Raw genomic sequence first — 18,363 nt, forward strand, 5'->3', positions numbered from 1 at the left:
AAATGTTGTTTTTCTACCAAAAACCAAGTGTGACACACAGACAGAAAGTCAGACATCCGACACCATAGGATCTTTTAATATAGGATAGGACTGCCAACCAGCCCACATCTGTTGAGGTTGTGATTTCTGTACGTACATCACACACGTAGTTTATTGATAGAACTCGGGGAACAATAATATTTTGATGACACCAACCCCCACCTTAATCTTGGTCGCATTCTTGAGATCGATGATAACAACAGCTTGACCACTTATGACCCCTTGGCTAATCGGTGTGTCTATAGTGAGTGATACACATATCAATTTCTGATCAATGAGGTTTCATCTCTAAAGTACAATCTCTGCAAATCACCGAATTTATTTATTTATTTATTGCATTTCTTTTCCCAGGGTATGTCCAAACGGTTTAAAATTGGTTTTCATTGGGGCCCTGCATACACTACGAATGACTACACATATGTACACATACAATACATTACAAAAACAATACAACACAATGACACAAATAAAAGCACATTGGATTACTGCATGATTGTAAAGTTTCTTTGTAACTATTACAGAGAAACATGTTCAGTTTAAAACGACATTGAATGATTTTCAAGAAACACGAACCTTTTATCGTAACATTGGAAGCGTCGTTTTCTTCGAAAATCATCAGAGAAAAAAAGTCACACAATATTTGTGTTGGCTGTTGTTACAAAATTAACGGAACCAGAATGTATGTAGGAGAATTCACAAATTATTGGAATAAAACTAAAAGGCAGTTACCGATTGTGGTCGGCCGCGCATCAACCGGGGAAACTTTTTGGCTTCTAACTCGGGCTCAGTACGGCGTCTCCGATGAGCTCTGTCAACAAAAAAAGGAATCAGTTTGTGGAATAATGATAAAAACACAAGCCTAATTGAAACTCCAAACAATGTTTGGTTTAAAAGAAACCTAACATTTTGGTGACTACTGAAACTGCATACCTGGCGACAAGAGAGGGCGCTCGTTCCTTTCAGCAGGTGGCGGATCGTGCGAAAAACGAACACGACTAAAGTCTAAGTACCGATCAATAGTGCAGCGTGAATATTCAAATCACGTATGCATTATTCAACAGCTTCCGGGGATCGCTAATGTCTGTTTTGATTGGGCGATGAGGTCACCGCTGATAGTCGGATACCCAAAGCGTCCGAATCCTAAACATAATGATGATTCCAGCAGGACCCAGACTGAAACAGATCATTTTTGGAAGATCGCAACAAAGAATTTGTCTGATGTAATGTCACAATATTGCGCCATTTTCCTGCAAGTAAGACAAGAAAATTGGTAAATATTGGTGTTTATGTATACATTGTTTGCCTTAGTGTGTTGAAAATTTGTTTAAATAGCGAACGGAGACTTTATCAACGAGTTTATTGCAGCTGCACAGTTGTCGCTTCTTGTATTTCAATGTTTACCTTTTTGTGTACAAAGTCTATGGAGAGTCAAGAAACATTTCAAAGTATTTCCTAACAAAATTGGAAATGTTTCTCAGTCCCATATCCATGTCTATAATCATTTTTGCAATGAATGACTTCCATTGAGATGATATATGAGGGAAAAAAGTGGCATCAGGTTGCAACATTTTTTTGCTCCTTTCCCATGTTTGCACACTTTTAATCATGTTAATCTTTTCTTCTAACATGTCTAAATCGTTTGTCGTAGAGTAAAAGTTAACCATAAAATGAGAATGTTCTGAGAACATAAGCCGGCGTTATAACTTAGAAGCGACACAAAGGAGTAAGCTGGCAAGATGGATGGGCTGCAGACAGAGTACCATCGACTTGAGTCCACAGATGATGCAGACCATGATGAGCGAAATGTCATGCTGCATGTTACCGATGACAGCGGAAAAGGTCAGAATTGGAAATAATCAGTGATAGTTAAGTGTGTTTGGAGTTGATAATTGGAAGGAACTCAGTATCCCGTAGATCCGTAAACATGGCTATATAGTACATAGCCAGCTCCGTTCATAATCTCTGGACTAGTGCACTTTCGGCGGATTCAAAATCCTGGTTGGAGGCCTTCCACTTACATCAGACTGGGACCGTGAGTGCATAAAAACGTGCAAAATTACTACTGACGTTTTTTTACTCACCATCAGGCTAATTAATGCCCACACAACACATACATCAAAATGATATAGTTGCAAGCATGTCACATGCGAAATTTGAGACCTTAAATCCAATTTTAAGGCAAGTTTTTGGCAGTTCAAAAACCATCCACGTCAATCTCCATGCTCTGGAAATGGGTGTGTGATTCCCAATGTATTCTGGGTAGGTGTAGGAAAAGCCTTGCAGCTTACTTGTTTTTTAATTGATGGCCAAATGAACATAGCGCCCTCTGTTAAAAAATGAAACATTTTGCATTTACTCAGATCAACAAGAGGGCGCTGTTTTATCTACACGATGAAAATGTTATAGCTGAGGAGTCTTTTTGCACAATGCATTGCAGTACACATCAACATGATGTCTCACGTTTGGATTTCGATAACTCTCTGTAAAATTAGATTTAAAAGCTGAATTTTTGGTGATGCAATGCTCACAACAGCAACTTTACGAGGCAAAAGTTTCAGGGATTATTGAAAAAACTGTAGTGAGTAAGAAGCTTGCAAATTTGATTCACACTGGTTTTATTATGCAGCACAAACTTTTGCACGATATGGATACCTTAAGTTTTGGGACTCTCATACACAGTATTGAGAGTCCCAAATTTTCGGACTACACTTACATGTACAGTCCCGAAATTTAACGAGCACTATATGTTAAGTACTTACATTAGAGTTTATCCAAGAACTTCCAGTGGCATAGGATCTGTCATTCCAAAGGAATTTGAGGGGAAAATAAAGAGCCCACATCAACACAAACGTTAACAATTTCGAAAGTTCAGATTATGAACGGAGCGTGGCTACATATACATGTATAATTATAGCCACGTTTACGGGTCTGAGTATCCCGATGCCAATTGTTCATCTTGAAATAACGACATTGATTAGATGAGTGATTGCAAATATTGAAAATTGAATATGATTTGGGGAATTAGAAAGATTTCAAATGCGTCAAAGCATACTTGAATTATGTTGTTTTGACACCACATTAGATTATGATTGTTTCATTAATGAACAGGTTGGGGGAATCATTTGTTTTTAAATGGTTACATGGTTTAAATTTTGTTTGCAGCTAATATAGATATCGTGTTTTCAAATGTACATTAAATTGGCTAATTACAAAATAACTCCAGAGAATGACCATGTTTTTGCTCTTCTTTCCTGTACCAGCTCGCTGGAACCACATAGAAAATCTGGACGAATTCTTCACGAGAATATCCTTTTCAGTTCATTTTGTTTTATTCAACAAAAATGTGAAAAAAGGGATCTCAGTTTGCCAAACATTACATGTTTTTGAGCATGACTGAAATTTAGAATATTTGCCATGTACACTATGATTCCAATGTACATGTTCAAATTATTTCAACGTGAAAAGACTTACTTTCATAGGGTGCGTTGGAGTAGCTCACCAAGATCGACTTGGGTAAAGGCAAGCGGGTTAGCCACGACAGCCGGGCTAATCGGACATTCAACCACGGGCCATCACGATCCCCACGTGATGTCTGTAGCTATGGCTGTAGCCACTGACAAAACACTCGTTTTGGATTGGGGACTTGGTTTGAGATTTACTGCTTTTCAGTCAATTGAAAAACTCAAACATGCCCAAAAAAAAAAAAGTTAGGCTGGAATTATAGCCTCAAAAGTCGCAATGATTACCTTTAGACTTCAAATAAAGTTAAATTTTAAGTCCACTTGAAATTTCCTCCGTTTCTTGGAATGAACAAGGCATGTGTGTGACGTATTTCCACCACTGACTCTGCTCCACGGGCAGGGTCTGTGGTGGCTGACCCTGGTTAGCCCCGAAAATGATGTCAGATCTAATCCAACGGCGCGGGGCGGATATGTGTCGACCCGGGTGAGCTAAACTAACACACCCACAGTTTCTTGACAATCAATAATTGACATTTAAACAAAAATGATTCGTTCTTAAGCTTATAATTTGACCTTAACACCTATTCACATCTACCATTATCATCAGAAGCATGGCTACCTGTGCATGATGTTGGCTCAGGTATTTGAGTTAGTGTAAGTAGAATCATATATCTTCCCGCAATAATGCATTCGGAAACTATAGAAATAAATAAAATAAAACAAAGTCATTATAACTTACAGGAAATATTTGTATAAACATCTTGTACATCGTCCAAAAAAAAAAAAAAAATTTGGAACTTCCAAATTCTTGTTACTGTCTGCAATATGAATCCAGTTAGGCAAAGTGGACAAAGAGAAATATGGCTTGTTAACATGACGTCTTTATTCTTCCTTACAGGCAATTTGTGTTCATCGTCCTGTTCTCCATGTTTCTGCTACGATGCGTCGATTACAGCATCTTGTTTGGGGATACAAAACCTGAAGGCGTTACCAAGGTAGCGCTGTCAGACGCCTTTATGCCGCTTAATCAGTGCTCTAAAGAGTAAGTGCTAATTTTGTTTTGTTTCTGTATACATATATTAAGTTGAGCAAAAAATGACTGGATTTGAAGATGTGAATTCTGGAATGATTCGGGCATTTGTTCCCCCCCCCCCCAAGTATCATCGTTATCAACTCTGGAACGGCAGTTCTGAAATTCTTCCAAATCCATCCCCCCGCAGGCCCTCGTTTGCCGTCCTGTGACCACTGTTTCTCTGTTCTATTCACCAGTCCTCCAGCAGCGTTGGTGATTTGTGTCATCATAGCCGGTATCTTCTGGATTCATCGAGTTATACGATTTGTCTACAACGCTCTGCACTACTGGGAGATCAGAGCTTTCTATCGAATAGCCCTCAAGATATCCGCTGTAAGTACTCAACAGTTTTGTCAGTTTGTTAATTCCTTGGGGGAAATCTAAAAAGAAGGGAAATGATTACCTTAAGAACCAACTTTAGAAGATGTGATTTTTGAAAGAAAAAATAGGGTTTTTACCTTGAATTTTATGAAAAAAATAATGTAACTTTTGGGAACTTGATTGAAGAATTATTAGCATAATGTCAATGATGAAGGATTGAGGTGCTGGGTATCCTTCATTTGAACATATTAGTGCTCAGTTTTGGAGGATTTTGGAGGATTGGGGATGGTTCGTAACAAAAAGGGCCTAGGAGGTCAGGGTTAATTCGTACCTGCTCCGCAACATTTTACTGAATCTCTTTTTGAATTGTATTTATGTAGAAGGATCTGCTAAACCTGACCTGGCATGACGTGTTGAAACGCGTACAGGAAGTCCAGAAAGAACAGCGAATGTGCATACACAAAGCGGAACTCACAGAACTGGGTAAGATATGACAAACCTTTCTGACTTTTTAACGTTTGAAATAAAAATGGACAACTGTTGAGAAAGATTTAATAAACTAGAAAGAAATTGATTGGAAGACTCGTTGTTAAACCCTTGATCTTTATGTGCAGTTTTGAATAATATGAATTTATTTAAAGTTAGATGTTAGGCCATATAATTGTGTTCAATTTTAGTTCAGTGAAAATTCAGCGCGTTCAAAATATTCACGTCAGTTTCACTTTCTGTGATGCGGGCACTAGAGAAAGCGTTGCTTGAGAACAGCACAGCAATGGCACGGCGTTTGGAACAATGCCGTGCCACTGCCATTCGGAATGACAATAGCGCAGCAGCCCTGTTCAGCCAAAGTATGGTCTAGAACGAGCCTAACTTATTACTTCAAATCTGTTGTTTTTTTAGCAAGGTTTCGGATAGTTTAGTAGCACATTTACTAGTATGAGATTCTCTTCTATTATTGTGCTGTATGAGAGTAGGCCTACATGTACTTGAACTTGTTTTCATTGTTTGTCCTTTGTCAGATATCTACCATCGTATTCTCCGATTCAAGAACTACTCCATTGCCATGATCAACAAATCTCTGCTGCCGTTGCATCTGACAGTACCATTCCTAGGAGAAATGTAAGTCAATCAATTAATGGGTTCTGTAGGAACAGATCTCTGCTGCTGCTACACCTGAGAGTACCATTCCTAGGAGAAATGTAAGTCAATCAATTAATGGGTTCTGTAGGAACAAATCTCTACTGCTGCTACACCTGAGAGTACCATTCCTAGGAGAAATGTAAGTCAATCAATTAATGGGTTCTGTAGGAACAAATCTCTACTGCTGCTACACCTGAGAGTACCATTCCTAGGAGAAATGTAAGTCAATCAATTAATGGGTTCTGTAGGAACAAATCTCTGCTGCTGCTACACCTGAGAGTACCATTCCTAGGAGAAATGTAAGTCAATCAATTAATGGGTTCTGTAGGAACAAATCTCTGCTGCCGCTACACCTGAGAGTACCGCTCTTAGGAGACATGTAAGTCAATCAATTAATGGGTTCTGTAGGAACAAATCTCTACTGCTGCTACACCTGAGAGTACCATTCCTAGGAGAAATGTAAGTCAATCAATTAATGGGTTCTGTAGGAACAAATCTCTGCTGCCGCTAGACCTGAGAGTACTGTTCCTAGGAGAAATGTAAGTCAATCAATTAATGGGTTCTGTAGGAACAAATCTCTACTGCTGCTACACCTGAGAGTACCATTCCTAGGAGAAATGTAAGTCAATCAATTAATGGGTTCTGTAGGAACAAATCTCTGCTGCCGCTAGACCTGAGAGTACTGTTCCTAGGAGAAATGTAAGTCAATCAATTAATGGGTTCTGTAGGAACAAATCTCTGCTGCCGCTACACCTGAGAGTACCGCTCTTAGGAGACATGTAAGTCAATCAATTAATGGGTTCTGTAGGAACAAATCTCTACTGCTGCTTCACCTGAGAGTACCATTCCTAGGAGAAATGTAAGTCAATCAATTAATGGGTTCTGTAGGAACAAATCTCTGCTGCCGCTAGACCTGAGAGTACTGTTCCTAGGAGAAATGTAAGTCAATCAATTAATGGGTTCTGTAGGAAAAAATCTCTGCTGTCGCTACACCTGAGAGTACCGTTCTTAGGAGAAATGTAAGTCAAGCAAGTAATGGGTTCTGTAGGAACAAATCTCTGCTGCTGCTACACCCGAGAGTACCGTTCCTAGGAGAAATGTAAGTCAATCAATTAATGGGTTCTGTAGGAACAAATCTCTGCTGCCGCTACACCTGAGAGTACCATTCCTAGGAGAAATCTAAGTCAAGCAAGTTTTGGGTTAAACATTGTGAACATTGGTTTTGCGTTTTTAACAGAAACGATATCGGACTGTGATCCTGTTGTGATGAGTGCAAAGAAAAAAATTATTATAACTTCAGCCAACTTTTCTCATAAGGGTTTCTTCTTCTTCTTCATTCATTCATTTTCATGATGACTTGATGAGTTGGGCCTAACTGTCCCTGTCGAGCATAGTGTTCGACAGGGACAAGGGTTTTTGCTGTTTACATATTTATGCAAATTATACTCATGTGTTGACTTCTTTACTTTTAGAGTGTTATAAAGTATCCTTGACGAAATTGAATTGAATTTTTGTTTCCTGTTTGTAGGGTGATATTAACAAACGGACTGAAATATAACCTGGAGATGATTTTATTCTGTGAGTATTTGTCAGTATAATTTGTATATTTCTACTTTCAACGTTGCTATTTTTCCACTAAAAGTTTAAGTTGGAATTTAGTCTGAACTAATGAACCCTGAACAGAATCTGTTATTTTCTTTATTCATTTTACACAAACCACCTCAAATGATAGGTAGTGGTGGGATTTACATTGTAAATCCGGATTTTTGAATATTCGGTTTGAATGTCACTATTCGGTTTCGATTTTGGAAACCGGATATTCGGAACCGACTAAGCCTACCCTTAGTTGTGACACAGACTAAAGAAAACAACTGGAGCATCTCCCAATTTGCTCCATGGTCTCTGATTGTAACTGCATTCACTCGCTAGTCGTCTTCTTGGTATACATCAAGCTAAATGAGTCGTTTGTCAGAGACTTTCATTGGGAGATTCAGGCCAAAATAGGGCCTCTGCCTCACATCACTTCATCACATCTCTTGGTGTTCCGACTTCCATAATTTTGAAACTAAAGATGGTACCAGCATGCGGTTTTCACATCAGTAATGCTGAGATTGTGATCTGTTCAAATCTGTTTAAAAAAAAAAAAAATTGACCAGGGACATCAAACAACTCATTTAGCTTGATGGCATCACATATGAATAACCTGCCCATTCGACTTATAAGAGAGTTCCCACCAATTCTTTCAACAATACAGCTCTGGAGTGTTTTTGTTAAGACCTAGTGGTCAATGAATCCTGCAAACTATACCCAGTCATTGGGAGGGCATTTCATGTGGCACCTCTGGTCACTTTTTGTTGGCATAACTGCGAGCTAGATGAGAATTCCAGTGAAATCAGTTAACTGTTATTCAGATTGAAAAAAAATTAGGATAACCAGATTTAGAAATTTTGATTTCCCCCTCCTCTTATATAGGCAATAATTCTAAATGTGACTACAAGTTGAGATTTGAGCTGAATGATATTTGACATTTTCTTCTCAACGCGGATATTTTTGTCTCATTCTCACCAGGGGGGCCATGGGCTCCGTTTCAAAACTACTGGCATCTTAAGGAAGAGTACAAACGTGCTGCCAACAGAGAGGAACTTGCCAGACAGTCAGTAGTTATTTAATTGTTTCTTAAGATGTTATACAATTGTTTCAAATACATGTAGAATACTTGGGACCAATGATTCTCCATTTCAGAAAAGTGCAGATTCCGTTGTCAAAAATCCTAAAATCTGTTTTTGGCTGCAAAATTCTGTTGCACATTTTTTTTTAATGCATAAAAGTGCATTTAAACATACACCATGTACACGGGCGGTGAAGAAAATAATTCTGAGACGATAATGATGGGTTGTTCGGTTGGAATGCGGGAAAATTGCCAAAAAAAGATGGCTATTTTATCAACGGCCGATCAATTTACAGACGTAATATTTAACTTCACCACAGTCAAGTCATTACTGCACCGCCACCACCACACATGTAACACTAAACATGTAAACAAAAAATGCAATAGCTGTTTACGCTACGATGTCACACACATTAGCTGAAAACAAATTGTTGATGATTGAACGGAAAAAAAATAAACCTGCCGATGGAGCAAAAGAAACCTGCGAGAGCGTGCCGACAGGTGTTATTGTCAAAAGCTGTACTAGAGGTTTAATATGGAAATAGACACTGCAATTTAGAAAATTTCATCTATTGCAAAAATATTTGCTTTCAGAATTTGCTCACCATCAATTGCTTCACTTCACGTTTTGCTTTCCAACAGATTATCCAAGCACATCCTGTGGATAGCTCTCGCCAACTTCATCCTGTTCCCCTTCATACTGCTCTGGCAAATACTCTACTCATTCTTCAACTACGTGGATCTCATCAAAAGAGAGCCTTCTACATTAGGAACGCGTAGATGGTGAGAATTTACTATAGGGTCCAACCCTCACAATAATTGTTTTGACTAAGTGTGGAAGAATGTCCAAAATGTACGGAAGTACACGTAGTGGAAGCCATATTGGTTGTTGATGCCTTATCGGGATGCAAGTTATCAGGATGATTGCGATTCTGAAGAACTGGTCAAGACGTTTGACGATAGAGTCTGATGAGTGATGGTTGGCCACAAACAATGCACTACTAATCCAAAAACTTTGGAAAAAAAAAAGGACATGAAAGACAAATTTATCCTAGTACTGAAAAAAACTTCCAGTTAGGCCACACACAAAAAAGTCTCCGGTTTCTGGTATGCGCGCGCGTCGCCGTAGCCATGCACGTCGGCAAAATGAAAAAGTTTTTTTTTTCAATGAAAGATGATGTCTCAAAACTGCCAAACTCACTGGTTTGACTGGAATCCTGCTGCTGCAAAATTTTAACGTGTTTGTAGATGGGGTTATGATCGAGAATAAGCTATATGTGGCCTCTCTGGACACCCATATATTTGCACTAAGTTTAGTCGGGCACCATTTGCAGTCATCAGCCGACATATGAAGCAAAAAAAAACGGTAAAAAAACAAAAAAACGCGTCGCTGCACCGCTTTTTGGGCAAGCTCCATACCAGAAACCAGAGACTTTTTTTTTTGGCCTTAGTGATTGGGAGCCCCATTGTCCAAATTGATGCAATTTACCTCATGATCACGACAAAGTATCATGGCTTTGTTCAGCTTTGAGCCTGTAAGATTCATTGGATATTCTTCGCTTGTGTGCAGCGATAACAATTTTGTGACGTGAAAGAACAGCTCATTCCGAACGATCTATTTTGTAGATACATGTAAGGTTGTTGAAGCTGATTGTTAGTGGCGCACGTACAAGCCTACAAACACGCTCGACTACAAACATACTTTGGAAGGTTCAGCCTTTGTGAAATGTCTCATACAGTCATTTATTTTTGCAAAATTAAGGGCAAAGTCACATCTTTTAGTCTTTGCATACTGTTGTTTTCAGGTCGCTGTATTCCCGTCTGTACGTGAGACACTTCAATGAGCTAGATCATGAATTCCAAGCAAGGTAAGCCCAGCCGCATGCCATATCATAATAGATGTCACTATAAGGACCCAAAATGTGTCTCAACAATTTTTTTTTTCAACAAGTCAACAATCTTTATCATAACAGAATATTCAGTTTCCTTATTTTTTAAAAGATCGAAATTAAAATTAAAAAAAAAAATTAATTAAATATTTTGCTGTTGATTACATTTCTTGTTCATTTGTGTGTTTTTTTTTCTTATAGATTGAACCGTGGTTATCGTCCAGCCAAGAAATACATGAACTCTTTCACCTCCAACATACTTGCCATTATCTGCCAGTAAGTTCCAACTTTCCATCATTAGTTCGCTACATGGACTTGGTTATTAATAATATCATACTTTTGACTTATCATTAAATGCATTCCTACTTCCTTATATAATTTCCTTGTATTTTGTTTCTTGTCTTCATGGAACGTCAGTTCCTGGTCATATGCATACTTCCTTTTCAGTGGTTTACCCCTCGCTTTACATTGCAATCTGATCTCTAGTCTTCCCTACATAACATGCAGCACAATAATTTCATCATTTGTGATGCGATCAAGCTAAATGAGTCGTTTGTCAACCCTGGTCATTTTTTTTTTTTACAGATTTGAAAAGAGCACAATCTCAGCATTACTGCTGTGAAAACCACATGCCGATACCATCTTTAGTTAAAAAATTATGGAAGTCAGAACACCAAGAGATGTGATGAAGTGATGTGATGAAGTTGCCCTATTTTGGCCTGAATCTCCAAATGAAAATTCCCGACAAACGACTCATTTAGCTTGATCGCATCACATTTGTCATCCTTAACAATATTGTGAAAGTTTGGTCGGTTGTTACCAACCTACACAGCCAAATTAACCCTCCTGCTGTTTGAAAAACCACAGACAGTCAAAAAATCAATCCTCTTCGCCGGCCATGCCTTTTACACCAAGGCTAGTCACCAACAGTTGGATCATATTTCAAGCAAGCACTGTGACTAGTCAAACTCAGGCAACAGCCAAAAGTAGGCAAGATGTCGACGCAACTGGCTTATCCATTGCCTACCGTCAAAGCATAGCTGCATCAAGTTGCATAAACAGTCACGGCTATTCAATCCTGCTTTATGGAAGCTGGGAGCTCTTAACTGTTAAGAAAACAGTCACTTGATTGATATTGACTGAAAGGACAACTTTGCACAGAATGTATGTTTACATAAGAAGGTTAATAAAATACTACTGCCACAAAGTGAAACTGTAAAGTGCTCATTCAGATCGCAGATAAAACTCAACAACCAACTTTTTTCTGCCAATCAATTATGTTCTTATTTTCTTTAGGAACGTAGCATTCTTTGCTGGGTCCATTCTTGCCGTGCTTGTCATCCTTGTCGTGTACGATGAAGACGTCTTGACAGTGGAACATGTGCTCACAACCACTACGCTACTTGGTAAGTAGAAAAATAGCAAAGATAAGAAGTAAAATCGTGAAAAGAGTCCGAATTACATACCAACTATGGATGGAAATTTCCGAAAATGTGTCGCTTGACGTATCTTTGGAAATGGCCTTCTGTTATTGTTTTCTTCAAAATGACAGCATGCCAGCAAGAATAATTTCACAGGGAGTTCAGCGCCATTACTATCTTTCAACCAAGTAAGCCTTTCAATAATAATTTGGTCAGTTACTTTTGTGATAACTGCAAATGATCTCCTCTACCTTTGACAACTCCTGTTCTATCCATTTTCCTTTCTTTTACAGGCGTGATCATCACTGTCTGCAGAACCTTCATACCGGATGAGGTAAAGGAAAGTTTTCTTCTGACCAGTCTATCTGTGACTAAACACCGTCGATATGTCGATATAACTTTATTATTTCGATATTATTTTGATATCGATATAGCGGATAGCAATTTTGTAATCATATCGAAATATCAATATTTTAACTTTTACATGGCACTATCGATATATCAAATATTCTTGATATTGCATTTCCGATATATATCGATTAGTGACAATTTTGATCTCGACAGTGCTTATTAATTGTGACTGAAATCAGTATGAGTCAAAGATAGCTGTGCATAAAACGAAACGTGTAATCACCTGCACTTTAACTGCTAGACTAAATAATCATCTTTTAGATGAAAAACTTATTTTTCAAAGTATTTCAGCTTGCACCTACATTGTATCTCCTTTCCGAAGAATAAACACAACCTTTCAATTCCTTCCCTGTTGTTGGTAGATGAAACAAACAGATAGTCTATTGAACATCCGCTTGTATACAAGTGTCTATGGTATTTGAGCAGATCTAACAATTAGTTATGCAAAACAAGACTGCATCTTGAGCAGATCTTATGATTAATTAAGCAAAACAAGACTGTGTCTTGACCTCAAGATTCTGACCATTCAGGGGGCGCCTTCGTATATGGGTCCTCCGTTGTTGTATTACAAAAACATGTCAGCCCAAATTGACCAATCAACAGCTCTGTCCACATGTCTGATAGAAATGATGTTACATTAAAATTAAGTCAAATCGGATTGGCTGGAATGTGAGTTGACAAAAAGTTTGCATGCTTGGATATATCAGAGGTTGGATATAGAGAGGAATTCATTGGACAACAGGTGATACTCAGACTAACAAACAGACAGTTCATTCTGAAATTTATTCAATTCGTTGGAAGGAATTACTTAAATTTGTAATTTTTGTCCCCGTGCCAGAATTTGATATTTTGTCCGGAGACCCTGATGCAGAGCATACTGGCTCAGATCCATTACATCCCGGATTCCTGGAAGGGTTGCGCTCATTCTTACAGAGTCAGAGATGAGTTCTCACAACTCTTCCAGTACAAGGCCGTAAGTACGCTAATATTTTGCGGGTTTTTTGGTAACACCAGCGCTTGATTTGCTAACAAAATGACATCCACCACGATGAAGCCTGAGAAATTTGGCTGGGAAATTTAAGCTTTTGAAAATTTCAAAATTTTTGGCAAAAATATTTTGGAAGCCAATATTCAGAGCAATATGTAAAACCCTTAAAAACCCTACAGGTCATTTTCAGGTGAAGGGATATAAAGCGTTAATCATGTCACACAGAGAGTCTCTGAGTATAAAAAAAAGCAGCACTGTGGAGAGCAGTGAAGCGTGACTGAATCTCCCTGCTTGCCCTGAACTTACCACTCAAAAGCATTTTGCAGGGATGTGAAGTATTTTCCACACTCCACAGAAGATTACCTCAAAGGAATTTGAAGCGTGGTGCTCACTCCGTGGGGTTGTGAAGTGCACTGGGAGGGTTAAGAAGCCACAACTGTCTGTTTCTGCATCCATGTATTCTTCACGTTGCTCTTTTCTCTCTCTTACCACAGTCCTACTTCCTCGAGGAGCTCCTGAGCCCCCTCCTGACTCCCCTTATCCTACTCAGGCTACGAGGCAAGGCGCTAGACATCGTGGATTTCTACCGCAATTTCTCCGTCGATGTAGTCGGCGTTGGCGACGTGTGTTCGTTTGCCCAGATGAACATCAGAACGCACGGTAATCCCAAGGTAGGAAGTGTCTCAAGACGCTCTTCGTGTTTCTCTCAGAACTCTCTGTTTGGAAACACAGCGGGTCACTCCAGGAATAAGCATTGTTGTCAATAATGAGAGATGGTCAAAATAACCCGGCCTTTTTAGGGTTGAGTTTCATGGTTTTTCTTTCTTGTTTTAATAGTGGATGACAGAAGGCAAATCTGACGCTACCCAATACCAACAAGCAGAGGACGGCAAGACAGAACTCTCTCTGGTGCATTTCACGGTAAGTTATTATTATTATTATTATTGTTATTAATTTCTGGTACTGAAACCAAGGATTCCTCAAAAGCGCCTAGGCACTGTAGCTTGCAAGCCTGAAGAAACCTGTGGAGAGAAGACAATAAAAAGAAATTACAGTTTTAGAGGTGGAAGGAAAACCCCAGAAGAATATTCTGGGGAAAACCCACGGAATCAGGCAGGGACTGAAAACCCAATCCACATATTGGCCCAGGCGGGATTCGAACCTGGGCCGCAGCTGTGGAAGACGAGGAAAGTACCGCTACGCCAACCTGACTCAGAATTCTCTTAATAAGACAATTGATGATTCTTTGGTGATAAAGAGAGATGAGGATGGAAAAGATTGCATCTTTGTTCAATGATGTATGGAGAATGACTAACATACCTTTAGAAAATTAACCTTTTTATTTTATTAATTTGTTTTTATCAGATGACCAATCCAAAATGGCAGCCCCCACAGGAGAGTAAAGTCTTCATCAATGCTCTGAAAGAACAAGGTACGTTCAAGATGAACAGAAAATAAACCTTAAAAATTATTAGCCCTGTTCTGTATGCCATTCTTTCAATCAATTCACTTCTTAACACTCTCAATTTGAGCTTAAAAGATCCCTGATATACCTAAATTGTAAATGTTACATGTGAATGAAATATGGGTGTAAGATCCAAACCTGTTGTAGCAATGTTTGACTTATCTCGTGGGATAACTTTATCATACTCACCTGCATGTATATATATCACAGCCCAGAAGGATGTCCATCTCTTGAACACAGTTGAGGCTGAGAACACAGCCCTGGCAACATCGTTAAGATCACTCTCGTCTCTAGAAGGAGGGGTAAGTCAAGTATTGTGCTCGATCCTTGATTCCCTATAAACCCTTTGTCCAAGCTTAAAATTGGATTGGTGAATGTCGGGACATAACTAAATGAAATCTTGATAGCCAGTGAGAATCAGTTTTTTCCACTGATAAACATTTACCAGGGTAGCGATATTTTTGTTTGTGGTATGAAGTATTAGCGGGTTGGCCTGCCTTTCCAAACTCTCTCTTGTGTATATACAAAGAGAATAAACTCCACTGACACTGCTGCTTAACTTGTCCCTCTGGAGCATACTGGCAGAGCTATACTAAATTACTAGAGCGCTAACTCCTCATTCTTACGAGCGGAGATGCTTTGAAGCCGTCCTGCGCAGACATTTTGAATCATGTGCGTGTTTGTAGAACATAATAAAATTAGATGGAGTGAATTTTGAAAGTGAACTCTAAATGCAATGCACACGAACAACATACGCAAACAACTTAAGCGCGACATAACGATTAAAAAACATCACAGCAAAAATCATCTGCAGCAGATACAACTTTGCTAGCCTCCTGAGGCTAGTAAAACTAGCCTCAGGAGGCTAGTTTTACTACATCACTTGAAGCATTCAATATTTGTTAATGATTTCTTGGCTGTTTTTTGTTCTGCATTACAGTACAGCAGCATACTTGGCAGCCTAGCAGTCCAGCAGGGCATGAGCAGCCTGCCGCCCACCTTCATGCCCCCTCTAGGCACCCCCAGGGGTATTGAGAGCATGATGGCCAGGGGGTCGGCTAACACCAAGGTACGGGGGGCTGTCTCTAGCACCGAAGGTCCACTGGACGGTGAATCGTCGGGACTGCTTGCTAGGTGAGACAGGTTTGGGTTATTATGGCTGTGGCTGGCAAAGGTCTGTGGGAAGCGGCTTCAACTGCTTTCCATAGGTGCATGTGTAAGTGCTTAGCCGTAGCCAAGTCATTTGGACGCTCTCTGAGATGCTGGGTAGGCAAAGGTTCCTTGTCTTGAATAAGTCAGTTGTTGAAGCCGCTGGGTAGCCAAGTCATTTTGTTCCAATCCGAGTCTGGGTCTCAAATGGGTGGGTTGAAATTTTGTCCCTGAAAGCTCAGATAACAGTCACTTTGTTATAGTCTGGTCCATTAGTAGGTTGTGAACAGCCGTCTTAAGTCTTACCCAGCCAGCGCGTTGATTGTCAGATTAATGTGTAACGTAGGAGTCAAGCTTATGTTAATACAAATCCGTTCATAGCAACCAATTAAATAATAGAAGCACGAGGCTGTTGCCTGTCCTCATAATTATACACTAGTGTGTTGAGGTCAGGTCTGTGTTCCAGGCCATTAGTTTCCGAAGTTCAAGTGTTAAATAGCCAAGCTGAAGTTAGACTCTTAACTATCTTGGATTATTTTCTGATTCTGAGTCAATCCTCTAACATTTCAGTGTGACAGGTTCAGGTCCCCTCCAGACCAGCCTGGGCCCACTGATTGAATTTAGACGCTTCCAAAGCAGCCATCTGTAGTCCTGTTCTTTGGTCGTTGAGCATGTTGTCTTTTATTTCAGTGTGACAGGTTCAGGTCCCCTCCAGGCCAGCCTGGGCCCACTGAGTGAATTTAGACACTTCCAAAGCAGTCATCACTAGTCCTGTGCATTGATCGTTGAAACCTCTTGTCTTTTGTTTCAGTGTGACAGGTTCAGGTCCCCTCCAGACCAGCCTGGGCCCACTGACTGAATTTAGACGCTTCCAAAGCAGTCATCACTAGTAATGCACTTTGACGGTTGAGTCTCTTGTCTTTTATTTCAGTGTGACAGGTTCAGGTCCCCTCCAGACCAGCCTGGGCCCACTGAGTGAGGAGAACACGCAGATGTCTATGGTCACCACGATGGTATCACCTCAATGCATCGACAGCACCAGCGATATGAACTTCAGCGCTCTCTATATGCATCAGGTAGGGTAGCAACTGTTGGTTATAGAAAAAAAAATCTCCACTGATTTGGACTGTTCCATGTGAACATCAAATATACAAGTCAAACGTGAAACAAGTCAGTTTAATAATATTTGCTTTAACATACTAAACCTCCAAATCCATTTATTTTTGAAAATTGCAGCAAAGGCAAATGTTGTACATTCCCTTTACTGCACAAAATGCTTGACTTTGACCTAATAAAATCAATAAATTACACGTACTTTTAAAATTACAATCCTTAACTTTCAGTGTGTTATTAATGTCTTAGCTTGGCAGTTTAAGTAATAATTATGCTCATAACATTAACCATGTATGAAAGATACATACACATGTATGAAAGATTCTTTCTGGAAAGATTTTATCCTCATTCATAAAAGACCGTTTCAGGTTTTGTTAAATTACCCAAATGGCCTGTATTATTAACTGACGTTGTGGTTTTTTCGTAGCTCCATGATCGTCGCGTAGCACTTGCCGACTCCCACACTGCTTCCCAGAGTTCACCTGTGGACGGCGTCGACAATGACGAAGAAGCCAGACATCACTGGGGTTTGGAGACAGGCCCTTCACCAACCTCCCTCCCCAAAGCCCCCGGTCCACTCGGAGAAGAGGTGTTCCACTCACTACCGGGGCTGTCCAGTCTGCCGACAGTTGTGGAGGGGAACCTGGTGGACACTGCAGAGAATGACGTCAACGTGTAGGAACGTGGGCGTTAGAATACTTGCAGAGTGGTCAGTACGGATATTAACAGGAGTGAATTGTTGATCGGAGAAGAGACCAAGAATATGGAAATGCCGCGGGCTATAATGGCGCTATCCTTGAACGACAATTAACAGTGAACATTTGTGACAACGATGACTGATGTGAAGAAATGATGACCACACTGGGATGGTGACCACCAAGCCACTATCCACTCAACTGACCTAACGTTTTAACCACTTCGTGCCGGGATTTTTTTTGCTGAAATTTTCAATTATCGCAAAAGGTACAATTTTGAAGCCAACTTCTGATATACAGCCAAACACCACAAATACTGATTCGCAAGAGTCATTTCAACAGTATTTGTACGATATTTCTTGCCGAATCCTCATATGTTTCAATACTCCGGGGTGTGCGCTGGAGCGTAAATTGTACAACAATACGCCGTGCACAACGGCCAACTCAACATCAACACACGGTCCACCTCCACGGACTTCACAGACTTTGTGTGTGTACAAAAGGCACGAGGGATTAGCGTGTTTGGACATC

General features: G+C 39.8%; 1 protein-coding gene across 2 annotated transcripts; it reads left to right on the forward strand.

Moving 5' to 3' along the window:
* Positions 1-1,163: 1,163 nt before the first annotated feature.
* LOC119745859 (autophagy-related protein 9A-like) lies at positions 1,164-17,895 on the forward strand. 2 transcript variants are annotated; one of them, XM_038222492.1, is made up of 23 exons: positions 1,164-1,309; positions 1,688-1,878; positions 3,300-3,343; positions 4,090-4,154; positions 4,399-4,542; positions 4,770-4,905; positions 5,274-5,376; positions 5,913-6,012; positions 7,562-7,611; positions 8,602-8,686; positions 9,344-9,484; positions 10,507-10,569; positions 10,792-10,866; positions 11,887-11,996; positions 12,305-12,345; positions 13,261-13,395; positions 13,905-14,081; positions 14,248-14,331; positions 14,776-14,842; positions 15,086-15,177; positions 15,816-16,009; positions 16,956-17,100; positions 17,565-17,895. In XM_038222492.1, the coding sequence occupies exons 2-23, from the start codon at positions 1,776-1,778 to the stop codon at positions 17,814-17,816; spliced, it is 2,406 nt and encodes an 801-aa protein (XP_038078420.1). In that variant the 5' UTR covers positions 1,164-1,309; positions 1,688-1,775; the 3' UTR covers positions 17,817-17,895. The 2 variants fall into 2 exon arrangements, with proteins under 2 accessions (XP_038078420.1, XP_038078421.1); XM_038222493.1 differs by having other exon boundaries at positions 1,176-1,292; positions 17,565-17,816.
* Positions 17,896-18,363: the final 468 nt, after the last annotated feature.

This window comes from Patiria miniata, unplaced genomic scaffold (genome assembly GCF_015706575.1).
Source record: "Patiria miniata isolate m_02_andy unplaced genomic scaffold, ASM1570657v1 HiC_scaffold_7, whole genome shotgun sequence".
Classification (NCBI taxonomy): Eukaryota; Metazoa; Echinodermata; class Asteroidea; order Valvatida; family Asterinidae; genus Patiria; species Patiria miniata.

What these genes read in the sequence shown, in the direction of transcription:
- LOC119745859 (XM_038222492.1), top strand. Translation starts at nt 1,776, where the DNA reads ATGGATGGGCTGCAGACAGAGTACCATCGACTTGAGTCCACAGATGAT. An exon ending in CTTAATCAGTGCTCTAAAGA is followed by an intron (nt 4,543 to 4,769) that starts GTAAGTGCTAAT and finishes TCTATTCACCAG; the next exon opens with TCCTCCAGCAGCGTTGGTGA. An exon ending in TCTCGTCTCTAGAAGGAGGG is followed by an intron (nt 15,178 to 15,815) that starts GTAAGTCAAGTA and finishes TCTGCATTACAG; the next exon opens with TACAGCAGCATACTTGGCAG.